Genomic DNA, 21,947 nt, shown 5'->3' on the forward strand with positions numbered 1-21,947 from the left:
GGAAAAGCTTCAAAAATCACCAAAGTCTTTAAAAACCTCAAAAAAGGCTACTATGTACACTGCGTTCTATGAGTTGCTCCTCGAAGTCAAGTCACAACTGTATTAACGGTGTTAAGAAAAAGGAAACAAACTCGCAAGACGTTTTCGTCTTGCGAAGCAAGCCCATAGGGAAATTCATCTTGCGAAGCAGCTCAAAAAACGGAAAACCCTTTCGTCTAGCGAGTTTTCCGTCTTGTGAGGCATTCGTCTTGCGGGGCACCACTGTACTCTGAGACAATCAACCTCCTCTTTCAGGGAGAGTGCAATCCTATCCAGAGGAAACAATTCACCAGTTTCTCAGATGTAGGAACCACTCACCCACAATGCCTCAGTCTTGCTAGGATTCAAGTTCAGTTTGCTTTTTCTCATCCATCTGGAGAATTATAGGTGTTATAAAGTCTTAAGGCATGAAGCCTATCAACTAAATTGCTCATAAACACACATACACTAGAAAGCAATTCATAGATGTGCACAGGATTTCCCTTGTGATTAGAATCAAAGGTTCAAAAGGGAAAAAAGTAAAATAACGCTTTTAATATTTGCGTAGAATACACCAGTGGTTATCCAACATGGTTTATTTTATTTCTCTCTTACCTGTTGCTCATCCTCCATAACATTACTGGCAAATTCAAACATTAGGTCATTCTGCTGTACAGCTGCTGCCATAATAAAGCATTCCAAGATTTCAGTTCTGCATGTGGGGAAAATGCTCCTTCAATGTAAAGAAACAGAGTTTATCATCAGAAATGAGTTGTGTGGGGTAGACGATCTTGAAGTTACTCAGGTACCCAGATTCTTATACAATCTTCCTGGATTCTACTATTCACAGACAGGTCAATTAGAAAATGCCTTCCTGAATACTCTTGTAATCCAAAGGCCACTGAAAAACAAAATCAAGATCACAGTCATAAAAAATGTAAAATAAAATCAAAGAAGACGCTATAAAGTCCATCTCTTTATTTTTTAACACCTTACTAATATTACTTAAAACAGACAAATGCTTTATTATTATAATTGGGAAGCACACTTTTCTAGCAGCCAGCAAACAGAAATACAATGGAGTAATCAGAAAACCCACCATCTAAGGTGACTGGAGGGATCGAATGCCACCAGTCCACGTAACACATTTCTGCCTTTCAAGCCGATCCAACTTTGCAATATATACTTATTACTGGTTTAAGAAAATGTCTCTCTTTACCACACTCCTAAGACTCATTGCTTGTTTTTGATCTAAAGATGCAAAAAAGTCTTTTGCCACCCCTAAGTGAACAGATATTTGGGCATTTTTTTCAACCCTGTGTAAATGCAACGTGAGTGTATTCTTATCTCTAACACCGGCTTGTAAACAGCAGGAAGGAAACACTGACCACGTCATGGCAAATGAGACATGCAAAGAACTGTATGCTACAAAACTCGATAAACAAAACTGCACTAGGAATATTGCAACATGTGGGGAGATAGACTTACAATTCTTTCATTCTAACAAACCATGTATAAATTTGGACTAAATCAGTTTAGCAGGAAGTGATAAGCTATATCAAAATTCTAACCTGAGATAAAAATAGTCAAAGCAGCGCTATTAAAAGCAAAACATAAATGAGATCAAGATATGATGTGTGATGTTCTTTAATTTTGGCAGTCCTCTGGATATTTGTACTCAGAGAGTTTTTGTACCAAACCCATATTGGAGTGGAAGCTTTCAGGAGGTCACAAACGCAGCTGATCGTACTTCATTTTTATTTCCTATAGATGCGCTGCATCAAACTCCACTGTTAGGTCAGAAATTCCCTAATAATCCCTGCCAACATTGCAGTGCCCCTCCCCCTTTCCTTACAATGAATCCTCATATTCAGTGTGCATTAGAAACTAAAGTTCTTCTGATTAGTTCTAAGAAGTAACACAGTTCTTGGTGCCTGGGTTCTTAGCTTTGCATACTTAAAATAATAAAATGTAGAGTTGGAAGTGCAATCTAGTCTAACCCCTGCAATTCAGCAATCTCAACTAAACCATCCCTGAGAGATGACATCCAACTTCTGCTTTAAAACCTCCAATTAAGGAGGAAGTCTGTTCCACTTTCAAACAGCTCTAACTGTCAGAAAGTTCTTCCTGAAATCTTTAGTTGAAATCTCCTTTCTTGTAAGTTGAAGCCATTCGCTCAGGTCCTAGCAAGGGGAAAAACAAGTTTGTTCCATCCTCCACGTGACGGCCTTTGAGATATTTGAAGATGGTTATCATATCTCCTGTCAGCCTCTTTTCCAGACTAAACATACCCAGCTTCCTTCAAGCACTCCTCATGAGGCTTGGTTTCCAGACCCTTGATCATCTTGGTTGCCCTCCTCTGCTCACCTTCCAGCTTGTCAACATCCTTCTTAAATTGTGGTGCCCAAAACTGGACACAGTATTCCAAGTGTGGTCTGATCAGGGCAGAATAGAGTGGTACTATTATTTCCCTTGATCTGGACACTAGACTTCTGTTGATGCAGCCAAGAATAGCATTAGCTTTTTTTTGCTGCTGCATCACACTGTTGACTCACGTTAAGCTTGTGGTCCACCAAGACACCTAGATCCCTTTCACATGTACTGCTAATAAGCCAGTTATCCTCCATCCTATATTTGTGCATCTAGTTCTTCCTGCCTAAGTGCAGAACCTTACATTTGTCCCTACCGAAATTCATTTTGTTAGTCTGGGCCCAGTTCTCCAAACTGTTATGGTCATTTTGAATTCTGATTCTGTCTTCGGAGGCATCAGCTACCCCTCCCAAATTGGTGTCACCTGCAAGTGAATACCTTCATCCAAGTAGTTTATACGTATGTCGAACATCAACTGGCCCAGAACAGAACTGTGTAGCACCCCACTTGTCACTTTTCTCCAGGATAATGAGGAACCGTTAGTGAGCACTCTTTGGGGTCTGATCAATCAACCAGCTACAAATCCATTTCACAGTTATCTCATCCAGCCCACATTTTACCAGCTTCTCTGCAAGACTATCATGGGGGATGCATTTGTCAGAAGTCTTACTGAAACTGAGATACACTATGTCCACAGCATTCCTCTGATTCACCAAGCTTGTAACCCTATCAAAAAAAGAAAGGAGATTCGTCTGGCATTACCGGTACTTGTTTTTGAGAAACCCATGCTTGGTTTTAGTAATCATAACTTCCTATTTTTAATGCCCATAGTCTAACTGTTTAATTATCTATTCTAGAGCGGTTCCTAGTATGGACCTCTAACTCACTGGTCAGTAGTTACCTGGGTCTTCTCCCCCCCCCCCCTTTGAAGATGGGGGCATTTGCCCACCTGCAGTCTTCAGGGACCTCACCTCTTCTCCAAGAATTCTCAAAGATAATAGACAAAGGCTCTGATATTATATCCACAAGCTCCTTCAGTACCCTTGGGTGCAGCTCACCACGCCCTGGAGATCTGAATTCATTTAAAGCAGCTAGGAGTTCCCTTACCACTTATTTTCCTATCTTAGGCTATAGTTCTCTCCTTGTATCATTTATTCTGTTATCACCAGTAGAAACCAAGCAGCTTCTCAACCAACTTGGGTAAAAAAAATTACGGACACTTTTAATTTCTAAGGATATCTACCCTGAAAGTACTGTACACCTGAAAGTAATGAAACACCTGAAAGTACTATACAAAAGTATCAACCATCATATGAACATTCAGGAGGCAGTCCATATTACATCTGAATACAGTTTGTGAACATCCAGTCAAGACATGTAGAAAATGGCAAAGGGCTAAGTTACACCATGACAGAGAGGTCCCTCATATTAATCCAGAAAAGGCAATTAATGTTGATATTCCAGCAAGAATACAGAGCATTTATCCAGAAGCCTCATCCACATAGTATTTTTTTTAAAAAAAAGATTTGCTTTTGGTATATATTGCTTTGTTTTGTATAGATTTTGTTGAGATTAATGCATTTCAGCAGGTTGGACTAGATAACTCTCTAGGTCCCTTCCAACTCTACAGTGCTACAATTTTTAAAGTTTAATTTAAGCTGCCTTGAGGACTTATATAAAGAGATGGGTAGAAATATCAACAAACTGAGTACAGTTGGTTCTCAAATGCCTTGGTACTCAAACAACTTGGAACCCAAACACTGCAAACCCGGAAGTAAGTGTTCAGGTTTGCAAACCTTTTTTGGAAGCCAAACGTGCTCCATTTTGAGTGCCACACTTCCGTTCTGAGCGCCACACTTCTGATTTGAGTGTTACGCTGAGGTCTGTCTGTTTTTTGCTATTGATTTTGTGGTTTTTTTGTGGCTCTTTCTTGTGGGTGACTGTGTGGAACCCGTTCAGCTACAGATTGATTGATTGATTGATTGATTGATTGTGTGACTGCAGTACATTGTTTATTGCTTTCATTTTATGGATCAATGGTCTCGTTAGATAGTAAAATTCATGTTAAATTGCTTTTTAGGGGTTATTTTTTAAAGTCTGGAATGGATTAAACCATTTTGCATTCCTTTCTATGGGAAAGCGTGCCTTGGTTTTGCAAAACTTTGGTTTTGGAACGGACTTCCAGAACGGATTAAGTTTGAGAACCAAGGTACCACTGTAGATTTGGAGCCCACAGGTGCCTGAAGGCTGCATATATTACATATATTTGCAAGCCTCTTACAGTTTAAATCTATCTTATTGGAAGATGCTAATATATTAATATGGTCTTCCTCCCTCCCAGTTGCTGTCAAGTGTGACCAACATGAACAGTCACATCTCTAGTAGGGCAGGCAGCTGGTATGATTCAGCTAGACCAGAAATTCCAGTTTGTACACATTGCTGTCTCTCTTCCTTCAGGACTGTGCCTGCACTATCCTTGTGTCAGATTACAGAGAGCCAGGACTTTTAGCCCTTGCAAAACAACTAAACATATCACATACTGAGATCTGCCTATACCTGTTGTTTCATATTTAACCCCTTTCAGTACCAACAGGACCCCTTTATGTACAAAATGCCATAAAATACTTTTAAAATAAGACTTATAAACACAGTTATATTCCTAGATGTTAATATATCTTAACATATATATATATATATATATATATATATATATATTCACTTTAAAGTATTTCAGGCAGCAAAAAAAAATTATGTCATGTCAGAACGAACTTGCTCAGAAAGCAGATACAAAGGGCGGGGGGGGACATAAATTATCTTTTATAAAGGTTCTTGACTTGCTTTTCTATTATTGCAAGAAGTATTTTAAATACACCCATTCACTTACGATACTGATAGAAGTTCACATTTTCATATAAACACTGTAAGCAGTAGTTTTAATAATTGCTCCCTGCTGTCAGGTTTCTGTTTGCTTTCTGTTTGTTTCCTGCAATAAGTAGCTGTTCAAAGTAAGCAAAAGACGTATAACCCAATCCACACTTGACTGCAAAGTTAAATTTGAAGCATTTGACAATCTAAGCAATGGAAGACACAAGTGACCAGTTCTTGCTCTCAGGGATGAGCACTGTATCCTTAACGCGGATATTTCTCTTTCCATCCCATCGCTTCCACCTCTTCTTGCTTGCCATTCGTCAACCATTGCTCCCCTGAGAAAACTCCCTTTGCTGTTGCTATTTTTAGAGCTCTCTCTTTCTGCCACTTCTCACAGCTCTTCCCTCAACTCTATCCAATACAATTGCTGGTAACACTTAAGAAACACTGTATACATTTTGCACAAAGCTTTGAAACTTGTATGCGCTTTCTACTGACTGTTAACTACTGTTAACTACACCCGTCAAAAGGAAGAAAAGCACAAACATGCTCTGTAAGGTATGAATTATGTTAGCACCTTTTTATTTACATGCATTATCCACTGGACAGGTTTGTCCTGGGCTAAGAGGTTTTTCAAATGCTAATTACAAATGCTGAGAAAAACTGAACTGAAAAGGCAGGCTTAGCTGATGAAAAGAGAAAGCACCACACAGCCTGCCCAGGAGAGAAACACAGGCGACTTTCTAGCTCGATGCAAGTGGAGAGGTCAGTCACTGGAGACCAGTGACTTTGGTCTTGGAGACCAGCCACATGGTGCACTTTCAGAAATGGCATCTTCCTTTTAAGAAACCTTTACTGTGCAAAATGCTCATAACCCTATGGAATCAACGAACCCTATCCCTCCTCTGCTCTTAGAAAGGCACATCCAAAATATTACGCTAGCATAAATCCTTTGTTTCAGGGCTCTTTATGGAACTGTAGGATAGAGACAACTCAGTTGTAGTAATCAAAGTTAAAAACAGCAAAAACCTAAAGAGAAAATGAAAAGCGGACAATAGTTCTATAAAATTGCTAATGCAACAAGCCCAATTTCTTTTAAACTACAATTTGTTTTAAACTGTTTTCTGTGCTGCATTTTATTTGCCTGCAACCTGCGCTGGGACATTCTGGTGAAAGGAAGGAACTAGTAGCAGCAGCATAATCTCCAACATTTCTCCAATGAAAATAGGGACATCCCATTCCATAAGGATCATTTTACTATTTATACCCCACACATACTATTGGGTTGCCCCAGCATTCTAGGCAGCTTCCATATATCAAAACATAATAAAACACAAAACATTTTTCAAAAAACATTTCCTATACAGGATTGCCTTCAGACGGGTCGGGGGTCAGATAACTCCATACCCTGCAACATTTCTCCAATGAAAATAGGGACATCCTAAGGAAGAGTGGGACATTCTGGGATCAAATCAGAAACCAGGAAGGTTTCTCCAAATCAGGGATGTCCCTGGAAAATAGGGACCCTTGGAGGGTCTGTAGTAGTAGCAGTAGTCGTAGTGCTGGGAGTTTTTAAGCTCTGGTGAAACCAACAGGATCTAAAAGCCGATGAAGCCAAGCATGTGATCATAGAACAAATGTTTTGGGAACACAATTCAAGGCTGGGAATGTGGGCAAAGGGCTAGTTTGATCATGAACTTCAGCGTCTGCCAGGGAACGCTTGCTGAGGAAAGCTCTGCCCCATCCTCAGTGCTGTGTTTAGTTTCCAGCAAAGAAGCAGGAAAGTGAAGAAAATACACCTAATCCAGGTGCATTGCAGAAGCAGTGAATGAAAAATGAGAAGCAAACAAAATACAATGAAACACTTTCCTACCTCTGGGGTACCTTGCAGCCCCACAGAATCCTTACAAGGAACAGAACAGATAAACTATGGCAAGCAAACAACAGCTAGAGATCAGCATGGACTGGCTGTGCCTACTCAGAACAAAGTCCTGTCTCTCAATAATACAGACGTACCTTGGAAGTCAAATGGAATCCATTCCAGAAGTCTGTTTGACTTCCAAAAAGTTTGGAAACCAAGGCACAGCTTCCGATTGGTTCCCGATTGCGCAGGCACGCCGGAAACAATAGCAGAAGCGCGTCGGATGTTCAGCTTCCAAAAAAAGTTCGAAAACCAGAACACTCACTTCCCGTTTTCAATTGTTTGGGAGCCGGAACATTCAACTCCCAAGGCGTTCGGGAGCTGAGGTATGACTGTATACGGGTTCTGCCATGATTTTCTTAGGTAACCTTCTTGTTTGGGCACTAAGCAAATAACCACTTTAAATTTCCTTTATTCTCTTGGATCAACAAAGTTAGTGATACCCTAACTTACTATGGGAATAAAATGAATTCCGCCATCTAAATTAGGAGTTCTAAAGCAAGATGAACTCAAAACAGGAGATTAGACAGTCCTGAAAAACTGGGCATTGGTCTTTTGAAACATCAAGCTTCCTGTAGGACTTATCCCAATGTCTTTAGTTAAGACACCTGCTTCAACAAGGGTAGTAAACAGCAACAAAGGTTCTGTCCTGCTCAAGGCACTGTGTTTCACAGTTTAAATTCACATGTCTGGATAGCCAGCCTTGAAATAGCATAAAGGCTACTTACAAATGCAGATTGTATAAATTACTACAAATAATACATCACAAAACAGTTGAGATTTAAAACTTTCTTTTTAAAAAAAATAAATCATTAACTAGCAAGCAGTTACAAAGAGCTTTCCAATTAGGCAGTTATCTATAGGAAGTGAGTAAAATATTGCAACTCTGCATTTCAGAACTGGCTAGCTTCTACCTGATTAAGAAATCTTTCCAGCTCAAAAACCTGCACATTCTTTCACCAAATGAAATTGGTTGAAAGGGAAAAAATATCCTGCTTTGTCAAGGATTGTCATGTGTGAGAGCCTTAAAAACTTCAAAGTAAGCAGACCCTCCTTCTTCACTGCCTGTTTGCAGCAAGCAAGATTTTAGTTTTGCCCCCAGCAGATAGGAGCCGTCATGGTGACAAGGCTGGGGGAAGAGCAAGGCATCACCACTGCTTTTGGTGGCTGACAGAATTTATGGGCTGCCAACAAGCAACCATTTCTCTTATTCTTTCGGACGAATATGAAAATAATTGTACTTAACCTAATGGATGTGATCCATTACATAACATCAATGATAATCACATTTATACTAGTTTGTCACAGGCATGCAATTTACTCCATCATGTAATTTCATGTTACCGCAATTGGAAGATAGATTTCATGGAATTCTACAATGTTCTGATACAAATAAATTGATTGTTTCTGACTAATCCTAACAATGATTAAATATTCAGGTAGGTAGGCATGTTGGTCTGACGCAGTCAAAATAAATAAAACAAAATTTAAAAAATTGTCCAATAGCACCTTAGAGACCAACTAAGTTTGTTCTGGGTATAAGCTTTCGTGTGCATGCATACTTCTTCAGATACACAGAAACAGAAGTCACCAGACCCTTATATATAGTGGGTGGGGTTTTTCTCAGGAGGGTAGTAGGAGATGGGTGATTGACTAAATGGGTATAGTAAACCTGTTGACAACTGTTAACGACTGCAATTAGTCCTACAGGAAAAAGCAAGGGATAGTATGCAGATGACCAAAAATAGCTTTAACTATTAATTAATTATCTACTCTGCCTTATTCCTCCATTTGTTGCTAATGATCAGAAATTTTCCCATTTCCATTAAGTCCAGTCTTCCCTGAAAAAAGAATAGTTACTTTTTCCATTTTAGACTGTTACATCATAACCTTCATGAGAAGAATTAAAGAAGAGCAGTATCTTGGTTCATCTGTTCCACTTCTAGTGGTCTAACTGACAGGAAGCAGACGTGTAGCTATGAAGTATGAGTGACAAGTGCTTCCTGCCTTCACTGCTGCATCTTTCTTTCACACTTGTAGTAGGAGAGTTCATTAATGCCACAGTATACTAAACAAAGCATCAAGTGTCATGCCTTTCAGAGAAACACCTGCTAACATCTGCAGAGCAACACGCTATAAAAACACAAATTCAAAACACTGTGGGGCAAGGGTGAGCCAATTCCCACACAAGGAAAAGATAGAACTGGGGGAGATGAAAGATGGCAGACATTCTTTGAAATTATGTATATTACCAAAAATCACAAACCACCATCTTAAGAAATAAGAAATTATGTTCTCCCTAGCTTCACAAGATCTAATGGCTAGCAAGGCTTCTAGCAATTGTGACCTAAACATACAGTATTGTTGTGAGTTTGCAGGGGAGGAAGTTGGCTGTATGTGAGATCCTCTTCACCCCTGGATCCCTGAATCCAGCAAGTGTTAACATAGAAGCCAAGTTAGCTTCCTGTGTTAAGGTAATCACCTGGCCATTAAGAGAACAAAGGCAACAGGAATCTGTGGGAGACAGCAAATAGGCAGGCACCCTCCCTCAACTCAGAGAGTTAGAAGACAAAGCTTGGGTTTTGAGTTGCAGCGAGGTGAATTCAAAGCAAAGCAGCAAGCTGGAGAGAGGCAGAACAATCTTTGAGAGCAATGTTAGATTTCTTCTTGAATCCAAGACCCTTTTTGGGTGTTGATGCTGTGAACCCCTCCCTCATAGGCAGAGGTTGTATATATTCATAAAGAGATCAGATATCATAAAAGACACCACAATCTCCTCTGTGCCTCATTCCAAAAGGAAACATGAACCCTGGGAAAGGGCCTGGAACTGCTGGAATTGGAGATTGGGGTGGCATGCAACAATATGATGTGCCACATGTCCATCATCACAAAAACTGTATGGAAGCAATTAATCCTGCATTTTTATGAAACACAGCATGATTAAAACTATTGAATGATGCAAGCATTTCAGAGTTTGACAAACATCTGCTGTCAACTGTAGTATACACCTTTCTGCTACAAAAGTCATACAAAAATTTTACTTTCTTCATCAAAGAACCATCACAAAACAGGAAGTACCAGAATGGGAAAATTATGGGAGTTAGCTGGGAGGGATTACAACCAAGCCTGGCAATTTTAACTGGGCAATCTTAGATTTTGCTTGGAAAATACTTAATTAAGATACGATGGATATTGTAACTCCAACTACTTTTTCCTAGGTAAAAATCAACCCTGTAATTGTTTAAAGCATTAAAATATTGCATCATTTAAAAAAGGAATTTTCACAAACATTTGGAACTAAGAAGCCCAGATCTCTGTGTCAGATCTAACCAATCAGTGGCAACTGAAATAGAGGAGGTGGGGGAAAGAAAGAAACCATATATACTTGTGCCCAAATACACACCAAATTCACAGCAAGCAGGCAGCCACAGAGCCTCCAACTTTTAAAAGCCACTTCTTTAAATTGTGGAGGAAGAAATGAGTGTCTGCTGATAACGGACCTGAAACTCTTGAGAAGCCGGATGGATCTTACTTCTCAACACAGCGTGCATCATTTGAACAATACACATCTCCATTTGTATTTAGAAATAAAATTCAAATTCCCACCATAAAGGGCTCCTCCTTATGCGCCAGTTTCTTGCTACATTTTGTAACCTAAACTTCCATATACAACTAAAATTATAAAAACAAAAACAATTTACACGCATATACGCAACTTTCCTAAAATTATTCAGATTGCAGACTGTTTCAAATTCTGGAATATTACAAAAAGGACTTCGTAGGTGAGGAAGGGAGAAATGAAGTATAAGTGACACTTAAAGTAACAACTGAGTATACATTCCATAGTTGGAGGAAGGTTGCATCCAAACAGAATGCCAAACCATGGTTTAATGCTATGAAAACCAACACATGCAAGTTTCTCTGCCTCCCAACTCTCTCAAGGAGATCTGAAACTTCTGCTTCCATTTAACAATTGTTAAGTGTGTTCTCCAAAACCTGAACTGTGGATAATATTAATTATGTCTGTTGAAACAAGCCAGTCAGCCAGACTCGTAAAATATGCTTTAAAATTGATTTATTTCAATAAACCATCATTAAGACAAACCCCTGTTGGTCAAACATCACAACAAGCTATGGCTAATCTAATATTGAAAACTCCCCAAATCTTTCTTCCAACTGTGCCAGGGATGGAGGAGGAAGCACATGAGACCAAAGCTGACTGAAGCTTATTCTTGAACAGTTGAACAAGGCCAAAGTTTCTCAATCCTTTTTGGGAGTGGGGAATGTGTTTGAGACTTGAATCTGAAAAGATGTTACAATTTATGGAGACTAACAGAATTATCCAATATTAAATATTTACTGCCATATTCCTTTGTACATTACAGGGTCTCTTCCGATGTATCATCTAAGTCTGCCAGTTGTCCATAGGGAGGCAAGTCTATTTCCCCAGGGAGCCTCTTGACATCTGAAGGCAACCCTGTTTAGCAAAGTTTTTAATATTTGATGTTTTATTCGGTTTTTAATCTGTTGGGAGCCACCCAGAGTGGCTGGGGAAACCCAGCCGGATTGAGGGGGTTATTGTTACGAAAAAGGAGCAATGCTGCTGAGTGCTCCAGATGGCTGGAAAGCCAAACAGGATGTTGATGTTTTGGGACTGTACCGTGGGAAGAAGGGACAGTCTATTATGTGCTCTGAGCACCGGATGTTAGCTCAGAGTGTCACATGACCCTGTACTGGAAGTACATGGGTGGGTTTATTCTCTCTCTGCAGCTGGGTGTCAGAGGGTACAGACATGTTTTCTCTGTACTGCTGGAACGACAGAAATAAAGACATGTAGATATATTTCTGTCTGTCTCTTTCCCCTCCCTGGGAGAGGAGGGGGAGGAATGGTGTGTTCTTCTTTCACGTTGGGAAGAATCGCCGATTGGAGACCTCGCTTGATCCTGCCGGGAGTCGCAGACAGGAGGTCACAAGGATTCAAGCCGGGCACCTGGAGGGTGGCCAAATTCCTCTGAGCTTCGCTGGCTCTGCTGGCTTGAATCAACATATGGTAGCAAACGCTGCTGGTTATCTGATCCATGGGAATCAGCATGAGAGGTGAGAGAGGTGAGATCATCATCATCATCTTCAAGCGAGTCATTTTTATCATGATCAAAGTCTGCCAAGCACCTCAAGACCATTTTTCTGTTGCTCATAAATTTGGTTTCTTCCAGTTGTTTGCCCGCATCTTATGGATCTTGAGGAGAGTGGAAGCGATGCATTGCATCTACTGTACTACTTTGATCTTCCTACTATTTCTTTCAGCACAAAATGAACCCAATTAACAAAGCCTTCTTTTTAACAGTGGTTACACTTTAAGGCTTAGATGCTTTCCCCCTTTACTAGGAATAATTTTACACAGCCTTAAATTGCATTGATTAGACCCCTGTGGGTCTAATCACTGCTAACGCATCAGAAAGAAGCACTGCAAATAAACTTCTTTTCCCAAAGTCTTATTGAAGCAGAATTGCTTTAAGCCTCGTGTATAAAAATATCCTTGGCATATTATTAGCAGAACTATCCATAAAACAATTACCCAATAAAATATTGCCTAGGTCTGGGGTTGCCAACATAGTTCCTGTGGGCATAGATGCCCCCACATACACCCTCCCTGGTGCCCACTGGGTCTCCTCCCCACTTCTGAAATTAGGCTTGAAAGAAGCATCCGGCTGTAGCCGATAGTTGCCATGTGCGTTTAGTTGTAGCACGTGTGTGCGGTGTCCACAACAGTTTCTCCAAGTCTGTGTAAATATGCAAACGCAACCATAAGGGTTGGTGACCCTTGGCCTAGGTTAACTATTTCATATGGTTCAGCAAGTAAGCAGTACACAAATGCAGAGTATTCACTTCTACAATAAGTGAATGCTATGCCCTACAATTCCTGACTTGGTTAGATGTTCAGAAGCCATTCTGAGCACAGACAAAAGGTTGGTTCAGAATCAGATCTACAAATTATGCTCAACAGAGTGCACAATGCGATGGGGGGGTGGATTCACAAGTGCCCTATGAGGTCTTTGCATGTGCAATCAGAAAGACAACACATATCTCCTACAAGACTGCACTTTCATTGATCTTGCATTTATTAATGTTCTGTCACTCAAGTTATATTAGGTGGAACTATTTCAGAATAAAGTATTACTGATGCAAATCACATCTACTTCCTCTGGTCCTTCCTGGAGAAAGTGATGAAAGGAGAGCAGTTTCAGGGTGCTATACAGTATACCTGGGCACCACAGTTCAAGAAGGACACTGACAAACTGGAACGTGTCCAGAGGAGGGCAACCAAAATGGTCAAAGGCCTGGAAACGATGCCTTATGAGGAACGGCTAAGGGAGCTGGGCATGTTTAGCCTGGAGAAGAGGAGGTTAAGGGGTGATATGATAGCCATGTTCAAATATATAAAAGGATGTCACATAGAGGAGGGAGAAAGGTTGTTTTCTGCTGCTCCAGAGAAGCGGACACGGAGCAATGGATCCAAACTACAAGAAAGAAGATTCCACCTAAACATTAGGAAGAACTTCCTGACAGTAAGAGCTGTTCGACAGTGGAATTTGCTGCCAAGGAGTGTGGTGGAGTCTCCTTCTTTGGAGGTCTTTAAGCAGAGGCTTGACAACCATATGTCAGGAGTGCTCTGGTGGTGTTTCCTGCTTGGCAGGGGGTTGGACTCGATGGCCCTTGTGGTCTCTTCCAACTCTATGATTCTATGATTCTATGATTCTACCTTTAAGGTCTGTATATAAAATCACTGTGAGGGAAGTCACCTGGAGGTTTGGGTTGAAGTGCCATCAGTATGACACCCAATTCTACTTCTCTTTTCTATCTGCTAACCACAGGGAGGCCCTGAGGCAGTTTTTGGGTGGATGAGAGGAAACAAGGTGAAACTTAATCCAGGTAAGAAGACTGTGCTGTGGGGTGGGAAAACCAACTCCAAATACTCTGAATGGAAGTTTGCAAATGCTCCCAGACTAGGTTGCCCTCCCCACGGAAAGGGGGGAGCCTTCTTTTTACTATCCTTTTACCGCTGGTTTCAGTGGTTGGTTTGTGGCTGCATTTTTAGTAAAGTCACATTAGCTCATTTTAGTACAGTGGTACCTCTGGATGCGAACGGGATCCGTTCTGGAGCCCCATTCGCACCATGAGCAGAACGCAACCCGCATCTGCGCAGGTCGCCACATCTGCGCATGATGTCATTCTGAGTGTCTGCGCATGCACGAGCGGCGTAACCTGTTCCGTTACTTCTGGGTCGCCGCGGGACGCAACCTGAAAATGCTCAACCTGAAGCATCTTTAACCCGAGGTATGACTGTAATTCATTGCCCTGTTTTGAAATGTATGATTTAAAAACAGATTATGGTTTGAGCGTGTCAGTTTTTGTAAACCATTCGAAAGCACGTCAAAGTGCAAGTAGATCAATAGGTACCGCTCCGGCGGGAAGGTAAACGGCGTTTCCATGCACTGCTCTGGTTCGCCAGAAGCGGCTTAGTCATGCTGGCCACATGACCCGGAAGCTGTACGCCGGCTCCCTCGGCCAGTAAAGTGAGATGAGCGCCGCAACCCCAGAGTCGGTCACGACTGGACCTAATGGTCAGGGGTCCCTTTACCTTTTTTAAGGTAGAGTTACGTCATGGTGTCAGTTTCAGGACAAAGGAGGGTTCCTGCTTCACCTTAATTTCTGCTTTGAGAGCTGTATCTGAGGAAAGTTATAATGCCTTCCCTCTGGGTATGCAGCACAATATTCTAAATTTAGCAAGTATCCTTTGTACTCTGACCCTTCCCCCTTTGCAAAATCAACAGCAATGGAGGTGTTGCTAATCCTCTCTCATGAGCATCCTTTGCTCTGGTTAAGAGGTTGCCAGAATTCTACTGTACCCTGCAATATGAATGAAATCCTGCATATGATGCCCAGGGAACAACTACATTAGTCATTTTTGTCATCAAGTAGCTTCCAGTTTTACCACAGAGCCTACGACTTGCCGATCAGAAAGTCGGCGGTTCGAATCCCCGTGACGGAGTGAGCTCCCATTGCTCGGTCCCTGCTCCTGCCAACCTAGCAGTTTGAAAGCACGTCAAAGTGCAAGTAGATAAATAGGTACCACTCCGGTGGGAAGGTAAACGGCGTTTCCGTGCGCTGCTCTGGTTTGCCAGAACCATTTAGTCATGCTGGCCACATGACCCGGAAGCTGTACGCCGGTTCCCTCGGCCAATAAAGTGAGATGAGCGCTGCAACCCCAGAGTCGGCCATGACTGGACCTAATGGTCAGGGTTCCCTTCACCTTTACCTTTACCTTCCAGTTTTAATGGAGGGGGGAGCATAAACTGAGGAGCAAGAACAGATTGGTCAGATAACCAAAAACATGTAAAGATTTTGATATAAAAATCAGGATACAACTATTGTGTAATCTGCAAAAATCAACAAGTGAGGTTTTTCAAGATGCAGAGGCAAATATAAGCATCAGCTCATGTCTTTTGATCAAGTAGCTGTTAAAGTACAGCAGAAGAGGCCAGCAGAATACAAGAAATTGGCAACTCCACAAACTTTGAAACCACAGAGATAAGAACAGATGTGGTAAACATCAAAAAAATATATTCCAACACATTTTTAGCCTTCACTGCTTTTCATCAGGGGAACATTACTGAAAGGGTTACTTTTACTCCCAAGCAAGTTGGTCACAATCCCTTGAAAGAGACCTCCTGAAAAATAATTGCAGTAGTACCTTATTTTGCCTATACTCCAGAAATATACTAGGAGTTCTGAACAGTTTATTGCTACTCTGCTGCTCCTGGATAATAATTCCGGTGTAACATATAATGTGGCCAAATTCTGCGGAGCAGCAATTAAAATGTGACACATAAGGACTAGCACCCAGGAGAAGTATATTGACAAATGATCATGAAGGGTTCCCTCTGACGGATAAATGACCAGCTGGAACTGCTTTTTTATGTATATGTAATTTTATTTATTTTAGTTTGTTCTAAGATTTTACATTTTTTAATTGGTGATTTCATCCTAATACTGGTCATTGACCATAATAAAACAACTTGACTTGAACTGCCGTAGTTGCTATTTAACTTTGCTTGAGTCCCAGAAACTCCAAGTGAACACACAACATGAGTAGGTGCTAAACAACAATTTTGCTCTCTTAATGAAGAGATGCACTTCTCTCTTTCCCTATCCACCCATCCTCTTTCCCAGTTTTAATATTTTGATGTAAACCACTTTTTGTGAAATGCAGCGCGCGCGCACACACACACACACCAGAACCAACAACACAAAACATCCCAAATGTTTCTATGTGGGTCCTGTTCTGTTCAGCTAGGTCAGCCATTCTATTCTGTTCTGTTCCTTTTCTTTCCAATAGGCTAGATATCACATTCACTGTTCACGCAAAGGACAAATTAATAGAGACTTCATATCCAACAGCAGCCGCCACCTGGGTTGCTGTGACACATTGAACAAGCAACTTGGCACTGCAATTCACCACTTTTTGTTAAATACGTCCAACAATTTGGAAAGGAAGGGTTGCTTTAAAAAACAACAACCCCAAAAACCCCAGTAATGAAGAAATGCTCCTACTGCAAGCAGAAAATATTTTATAATGGTCATTTCAATACCAATGTTTTAAAAAGAAGCTGGCAGACTTGGTTTTGACAGGAGACCACTAGGAACTATGAGAACATTAATAATCATTACAAAAAGTGAACATTCACCTTTAACTTTTTACGCTGCCCCTTAAGCGAGATACGATGTGATGAGAATCTCCTGTACTTTTTCTACACTACGTAACAGTCATGGAGGAGATCAAGCTGGGAAAAGTATAGGGGAGGGGACTGATCTCCCAACACCTTCCACTTAAAAATTGCCTCCTCCTTCAAGGTTGATCTTTCCCCTTGGAAAAATTGCAGGTACCCATATAATTCTGCCCCCAAAAGGGGCAGGTGGAATTTTTAACCAAGAAATGAAACAGAGATGTGGGCTAACCAAAGACTAGACCACCACTCAAGCTGTGAGAACTTCTGTGTCCTACCTGGTGAGACGGATGAGGGGGAGGAAGTTGAACGTGAATCCTGACAAGGTAGAGGCACTGTGTGTGAGACTGGTTCCCGTGTCCAAGAAACTAGTCAACTCCCTGCTCTGAATGGCATTGCGCTCCCCAAGAAGGAGCAAAGTTCACAGTCTGGGGTTGCTTCCAAATCCAGTTTTGTCACTGGAGGTCCAGGTAGGCTCAGTGGCTAGAAACACCTTTTAACAGATGCAAGTGGTGCAACGCCTACGATGTTCCTGAATCAGGAGAGCTTGACCACAGAAGTTAATGCATTGGTTACTTCAAGGGTGGATTATTGGAATGCTTGTAGGGCTTCCCTTGCACTTGATCCAAAAGCTGCAGATGGTGCAGGATGCTGTGGCATGATCGCTGACAGGAATGAGACCCTGTCAGCGTAGAATGGCTTTGCTCAGACAACTGCAGCGCTTCCTGGTTTGCTACTGGGCCAAGTTCAAGTTGTTCCTGTTGGTATAGAAAGCCTGTGACAACTTTACAACTGTGACAGTTTACCGGTGAGATTGCGTTATCCCATATAGGGCCACTCAAGCACTTTGATCTGCGGAACTAGCACTGTTAAAGATGCCACATAATCAGTGCTTTTTTTCTTAATTTTTTTTTAGGGGTACTCTCATTTTGACTCAAGAAAATCACCTTTTTATAGTTCAGATCAGGAAAAATATAATACAGTAAATGGACAAAAGTACAAAGATTCCCAAAATGTTTAGGAGTATTCATATCCCTGTGTCCCCCCAGAAAAAAGCACTGCACATAATACTTGGAACACATTTGAAAGAAATCCATATTTTAGTGTGACAGCACACATTTTGGAATAATTTTGGTCATTTTGAAATCAGGCCAGCACATCCACTGCACTTTTTCTAGTGCCTGGCCTGCTAAAAATGTTTTGTTTAAGCGTGACTATCTAGATATGTAGAACGTTGGCCTGTGTTTTAATCTGGTTTTTTGCTTATCACTGATTTTATTTTTTAAAAATGTTTTAAATAGTTGTTTTTAACTGGTTTTATTGAGAATCTGATTGTTTTATTATTTTTGTAAACTGCTTTGAACGTGTGTTTTTTTAAACCCCCCCCCCACACAATCAAGCACTACATAAACTTTAATGAATAAATAAATATCTAGTTTGACCTTCTGAGGCTAGCAACCCAAAGTTGTCATGTTCAAGGGCTTCTGCCCAACTCGTGAGAATGGTTCAAAGGCTGTTGTTGTTTTGAGCAGCCTACACCTCCTGCCCCTATCACCAACCTTTCACATCTCCTCAGATTCAAAAGAGGCTTGCTTTGTGGCACCGGTAAAGGTTGACTGCAGTTCACAAAAAGTTGTCCTAAAACATTACTGAATACAGACAGCGATCACCAAGTTCTTTTGATCACAGATATATATGTGGATTTCAAAGTTATTTTTAAATATCTGATAACATAGGCTCCTTATATGCTAGGAAATACCACTACTTTGAAAGCATTAAACACCAGGGATACTGCAGGAGAACTTAATAGAGAGGCTGAAACAAAGGAACAGTACCAGAAATTGAACAGCATCTGACCAAGCCTCCCCCCGCCCCCAACATGCAAGCTTTCTATCTTGGTAATGTTGGTAGCAGCAAAAAGCCCCATTGTATTCCATAGACACAGGGAGACATTACAGGCAGCTTTTCCTATGGCATTGCATCTTCTGTTTTAAGGAATCGGACCTGGTTTTAAAAGTTGATCAAGTTTTGTTTTCAGTTGAAAAGGGGAAATAAAACACAGCTTACTCAATAAGCCTTCAGCTAAAACTGACAACTAACACCTAAACAAGACAGGCAGAATCCCCCATCTAAAATCATGTTGTGGAAAACAGTAACTTTGCATGCTGAAGTCAATAGACAAATAATTTACAACTCAAGCGTATTCCCCTCCCCTCATAGAAACAGCCTTTGCACTCCTTGGTCCTAACCTGAGACCTTTATGTTACAACACAAACTCCCTTCTGCTATAAAATGTAATATATACGTTTTGCAGTATAGAACGGCAGAAATTCCCAGCAACAACAGTCTTTAGGATTATAACAACTACAAACTCTTATTTTTCATTTTTTGGGTAGCATAACAGAAAGCTGAGTGCTAAAATCACAGACAACAGAAGACTGGCTCAGGTTTCCTCAGTTCAGTCTCTTGGATGTGAACAATCAGAATTCAACTCTTTAACCCAGCTCAGTTTACTAATGTGTCGTCTGGAGGATTGCCACAGGCTTGCCTATACCATGCTTAGACACACGTAACTATTTTACAAATAAGAATCCACCTTAAAGGTAAAGGCTACACCTGAAATGTATTTTTTCTGCGGCACACAGTGCTGGATTTCAACAGTTTATATTATATTAGTTTCCTTTTTCAAAAGCATTAAATCCATTAACACTTTTATATATAGGTAAACCAGTAAAGCTGACAGGCCCCCTTAAAGTGATTTTCATTTTTCCTGCAATCAAACTTATTGTGCTACAACAGATCATTTTCCCAGCCTTAATCTTGCAAACCCATTTTTTAATATTGTGGCAAACAAAACATTTAAATACAAAACAGTCAGTATTACACTATCTGTTCCCTATTTTTAATTAAATTAAGCATGTGACTTTCAATTATTAACATAGCCAAAAGCACACAGCCATGTTTGTTTTTAAAAACTCAGCAGGTACACCTAATCCTCTACCAGAAATATTAAATTTAAGTTACAGACACTTCACCAAGTTAAGTCAGTCAAAATTACCTTGATCTAAGATGTTTGCAGAGTCCCAAAAGCTAGACAGTAAAAAGTAATCCAGCAGTTTTGTGCAGTTAAAATGGCTTCTGTAGATTGGGGAAGTGGTGTGTGTGCTTCAGCTTATGAGTCATACATGAAACTAAATGTTTCTCAGAGAGGCACGCCCAGGTTGCTGTGGGCCCAATTACTCCACCAGGTCAAACATGCAAATCTTCAGGTAAGAGGGGAAAGAGAGAACAACCTGAATCAGCCAGCCACACCTTAACTAGTTGGAGAGCAAAGGCCGAACAATTGCAGAAGCAAAGTGGAGCATACAGACGGCACGCTCAACAAGAGGACAAGGAAAGGCCACAGCAATTCATGCAGCCCTATCAGATATTCCTCCCTGCGCTCTGTTTGCTAAGAACCGAAGAATTTCACTGTTCAGAGCAGTTAATGATCAATCACCAAACCCTTTACACTGTAAATCAGCTAAACACAACTTTGCAGTATTGTTAAAACCACTTAATTCGAATATAATTTACTTCAATTAAATTGCAACAGAAGCCATTGTTTTTGTCAGAGTAGTAATTATTCTGAACACTCCATAACCTTGCACTGGGGGAGCAGGGGCATCAGGGTTGTTTGCAATACTTCTGCCATGTAAGATAACTCTTCAGCATAGCTTTTTTGGTTTGAGTCAAAAAATAAGAACACAAAAAGGGAACTTGGAAAAACAATTACATACAGCAAGACCAATCTTACGAGGTGTAGCCATTCAGTAAAGGCAGGGCAAAATGAAACTGGAATCAGGAAGGACAGTCCTAGCACTGGCCAAGAAGTTGCAAAGGAAGAAGACACTAACAAGGAACAGCTGAGTTCAGAACATGCGCCATGGATGCTGGTATTGTTATTAAATTTGTATAACCCCTTCATTCAAAGATCTCTGGGCAGTTCACAGCATAAAAATCCAAAATAAAAACACAAAATACATAACACAAACAAGAACAATCCCATAACCCCCACCCCACCCAAAGACATGTAAAAGGTCACAAGATGTTAATTAGCCAAAGGCCTGGTTAAAGTGGAAAGCTTTTGCCTGGCACCTTAAGATGTATAATGAAGGCGCCAGGCGAACTGCCCTGGGGTGAGCATTCCACTGATGGGGAGCCACTGCAGAGAAGGCCGTTTTCGTGTTGCCACTCTCCAGACCTCTCATGGAGGAGGCACCCAAAGAAGGGCCTCCGAAGATGATCTCAGGGTCTGGGTTGGTTCACATGGAGAGAGGCAGTCCTTGAGGTATTGCGTTCCTGAGCCATTAAAGGCTTGGTAGGTCAAAACCAGCACTTTCAATTGGGCCCGGAAACTTATTGGTAGCCAGTGCAGTTGGGCCAAGATTTGTTCAAACCGTCTTGCCCTGGTAAGCAACTTAGCTGCCAAATTTTGCACCTGCTAAAGTTTCTGAACGGTCTTTAGAGGCAGCCCCACATATGACATGCTATAGCAATCCAACTGGTACCACATATCAGGGAGCCCACCGCAGATTGCAGACAGCAACGCAGCACCTCCCCACAGTCAGAGGGGCTGCCTCCTTTTCTTCCTTGCCCCCCCCCCACGCTTCTTCACTTTACAGACTGCGGACAGAAGGAGAGCAGAAGCAGAAACAACTGCCAGTATTAATAACCTGTGTTCAACAAAAGTGAATTATTACCTAACAAAAAATAAGTATGTGGTAAATACAGCAGCAAGTCTTGTGGCATCTTCAAGGTGAATACATTTATAATGGCATAAGCTTTCAGATATATAAAATGTAATCCTGAGTTTCAGGTACATATTTGTGAGAGCTAATTAATGCATATAGTGTGATAAAAATCCAGTACCAGTTATAATTGTTAAAAAAATAAAATACTGTAATAGAAAAATGTTGGGGATGTTACCTTTTCCATACTTTTTA

The 21,947-nt window shown here is 40.9% G+C and overlaps 1 protein-coding gene across 5 annotated transcripts in view; it reads right to left on the reverse strand.

Annotated features, from left to right (window-relative positions):
- Positions 1-21,947, reverse strand: part of ELF1 (E74 like ETS transcription factor 1) — a 90,237-nt gene that overhangs the window by 48,218 nt on the left and 20,072 nt on the right. For 2 of the 5 annotated variants that reach the window (XM_083624322.1, XM_083624324.1), the window contains one exon: positions 634-919. The exons of 1 other annotated variant lie outside the window; for it this stretch is intronic. In XM_083624322.1, the coding sequence (XP_083480448.1) occupies positions 634-705 (72 nt within the window). In that variant the 5' untranslated portion in view covers positions 706-919. Of the gene's footprint in view, positions 1-633; positions 920-1,117; positions 1,305-20,020; positions 20,178-21,947 lie in introns of those variants that run through there. 2 more of the 5 variants (XM_083624323.1, XM_083624325.1) reach the window with 2 other exon arrangements.

Source organism: Podarcis filfolensis (assembly GCF_964270895.1).
Source record: "Podarcis filfolensis genome assembly, chromosome: 7".
Classification (NCBI taxonomy): domain Eukaryota; kingdom Metazoa; phylum Chordata; class Lepidosauria; order Squamata; family Lacertidae; genus Podarcis; species Podarcis filfolensis.